At 38.2% G+C, this 1,727-nt stretch overlaps 1 protein-coding gene across 1 annotated transcript; it reads right to left on the reverse strand.

Annotated features, from left to right (window-relative positions):
- Window positions 1-474: 474 nt before the first annotated feature.
- Window positions 475-1,586, reverse strand: LOC101310960. Its single transcript, XM_004292470.1, has 4 exons — window positions 1,290-1,586; window positions 1,026-1,111; window positions 707-909; window positions 475-597 (listed from the first exon to the last, which is right to left on the reverse strand). Exons 1-4 carry the CDS (start codon window positions 1,568-1,570, stop codon window positions 475-477), a joined length of 693 nt encoding a protein of 230 aa, XP_004292518.1. The 5' UTR covers window positions 1,571-1,586.
- Window positions 1,587-1,727: the final 141 nt, after the last annotated feature.

Below are 1,727 nucleotides of genomic sequence, written 5' to 3' on the forward strand. Positions count from 1 at the left end.
AGCTGGAAAGGCATTCGTTCCGTTTTACATGCTTTTAATGTTTTGAAAATCTTCTTCTTGGTTGTATTAGAGCTTTCAACGGCTCTTTTCTGGGCTAATATTTTCTCTTCGCCATCATGAATGCTTAAAATTAAGTTGAATTCCTCCAATCTTTGCATCTTTTGTTTACATACATTTTATTTTATTTTTTGAGTAAGTAAAATTTAGCAATAGTACTCGTCTGTATGACTCTTTTGCAATCTAACTAATCCAACCTCTTAATCTTGCCCCACTGCAGAGAACTATAAGCGATGATGGCTATGAGTAATTGTACAGGCTGGTATGCGCATCAATTGAGCTTCGTTGAGCTCTGCAATGATTTCCTATACAAGTGGATATAGTACATGTGAGCTTTCTTGTTAAATTTCTATACAAGTCTACATAGTACAGAAGATGGCATTGCAAGTATAGTAGTATGCTCAGACCGCGTTTCCTTTAATTTTGCTCTTTTAATTGAGCTGGTGAGTAGTTTCCTTGGAATTCATAGTTTTCAATCTTATTAACAGCTGGCTTCACTAGTTTCTCCAAGTCTTCCAAGTCTTCCTTCAGTGCATCCACCTATAATAAATAAGAAAGGACAAGATGAAATTGCCTAGCTAGCCAGAGAGACGAGTTAAATCAACTGCATACAGATGTCTGCATATATATGACTTTGAAAAGTTAAGACCTTGTGAATAAATTGTTGTGTTAGTTGAGCATCTTGAGCAGCCAGTTCGGATACGCGTTCAATTAGCAAAGCAATTTGCTTTAGTTTTGTATGAGTTGGAAGTTTTTCTGCTACATCGGCTGACACCTTCTCAGCCACAGTTGCCACTCTTTCTACATCTTTTGCTACATTGTCAACTTCTTCCATCACCACCTCTGCCTCCCCTATATGCATTCAACCAGTTTCCCATTTGAGATTGATTGTTCCGTTATAGTCATTTCTTTTCAGTCAAGTGATCAGTGAATCAATTAATATAAAGGATCGACATATATATACATACCTTCAATCATTTGCAGATTTCTCCAGTACTTGTGCGTCCAAAAGGGGATCAAAATTGACAAAAGCGAGCCGAAAATCCATCTTACCCTGCAATTGATAAAAGCATGTGCCAGCTGAGGTATGTATTCAAAGTATGCACACTTCATGCACACAATGAAAACACTTCATACACACTGCATAATTCATCAGGAAATTTGAAGAATTGGCGTGGTGCAATGAAAACACAATGTATGTCAATGGAAATATACGAAATTTTGTTTGATACCAAGTAGAGATGGTCTGCCTAGAAGTTGTAGCAGGCAGTGGTTGCTCAAGTTTTGTACATGGTTTGTTGCTGGTGCTGCTAAATAACCGCAAGCCTAATGCATTATTGGTCGGATAAGCACGAGGCCCAATTGTATTCGATACTACTGTCATAGCTGAAACCTCACGTCCTGGACGACCATTTGACAAGTGAGTAGCGCAAGATGATCTATTGCGAAGAAGACTTGCTGCAAGAATGCTCTGCACTCTGTAAATGCCCCAAAAGTATTCTCTCTTTGCCATTTATGTATAGTGATTGATGTGCTTGAGTTTCCATGGAGGAAATAGATGACTGAATATATAACGTATCTAAGGAGAAGGAAGAAGGCTAAGAATTAAGGTAGGTAGGTTGCGCCTGATTTCAATTCAATTTGTTATTGCTTTGACGTGTGGGAGTAAT

Source organism: Fragaria vesca, linkage group LG2 (assembly GCF_000184155.1).
Source record: "Fragaria vesca subsp. vesca linkage group LG2, FraVesHawaii_1.0, whole genome shotgun sequence".
Lineage (NCBI taxonomy): Eukaryota > Viridiplantae > Streptophyta > Magnoliopsida > Rosales > Rosaceae > Fragaria > Fragaria vesca.

Coding starts and splice junctions, on each gene's coding strand:
- LOC101310960 (XM_004292470.1), bottom strand. CDS start 1,570: ATGGCAAAGAGAGAATACTTTTGGGGCATTTACAGAGTGCAGAGCATT. Junction 1,112..1,289: donor AGGCAGACCATCTCTACTTG/GTATCAAACAAA, acceptor TATCAATTGCAG/GGTAAGATGGATTTTCGGCT. Junction 910..1,025: donor AAATCTGCAAATGATTGAAG/GTATGTATATAT, acceptor GAATGCATATAG/GGGAGGCAGAGGTGGTGATG.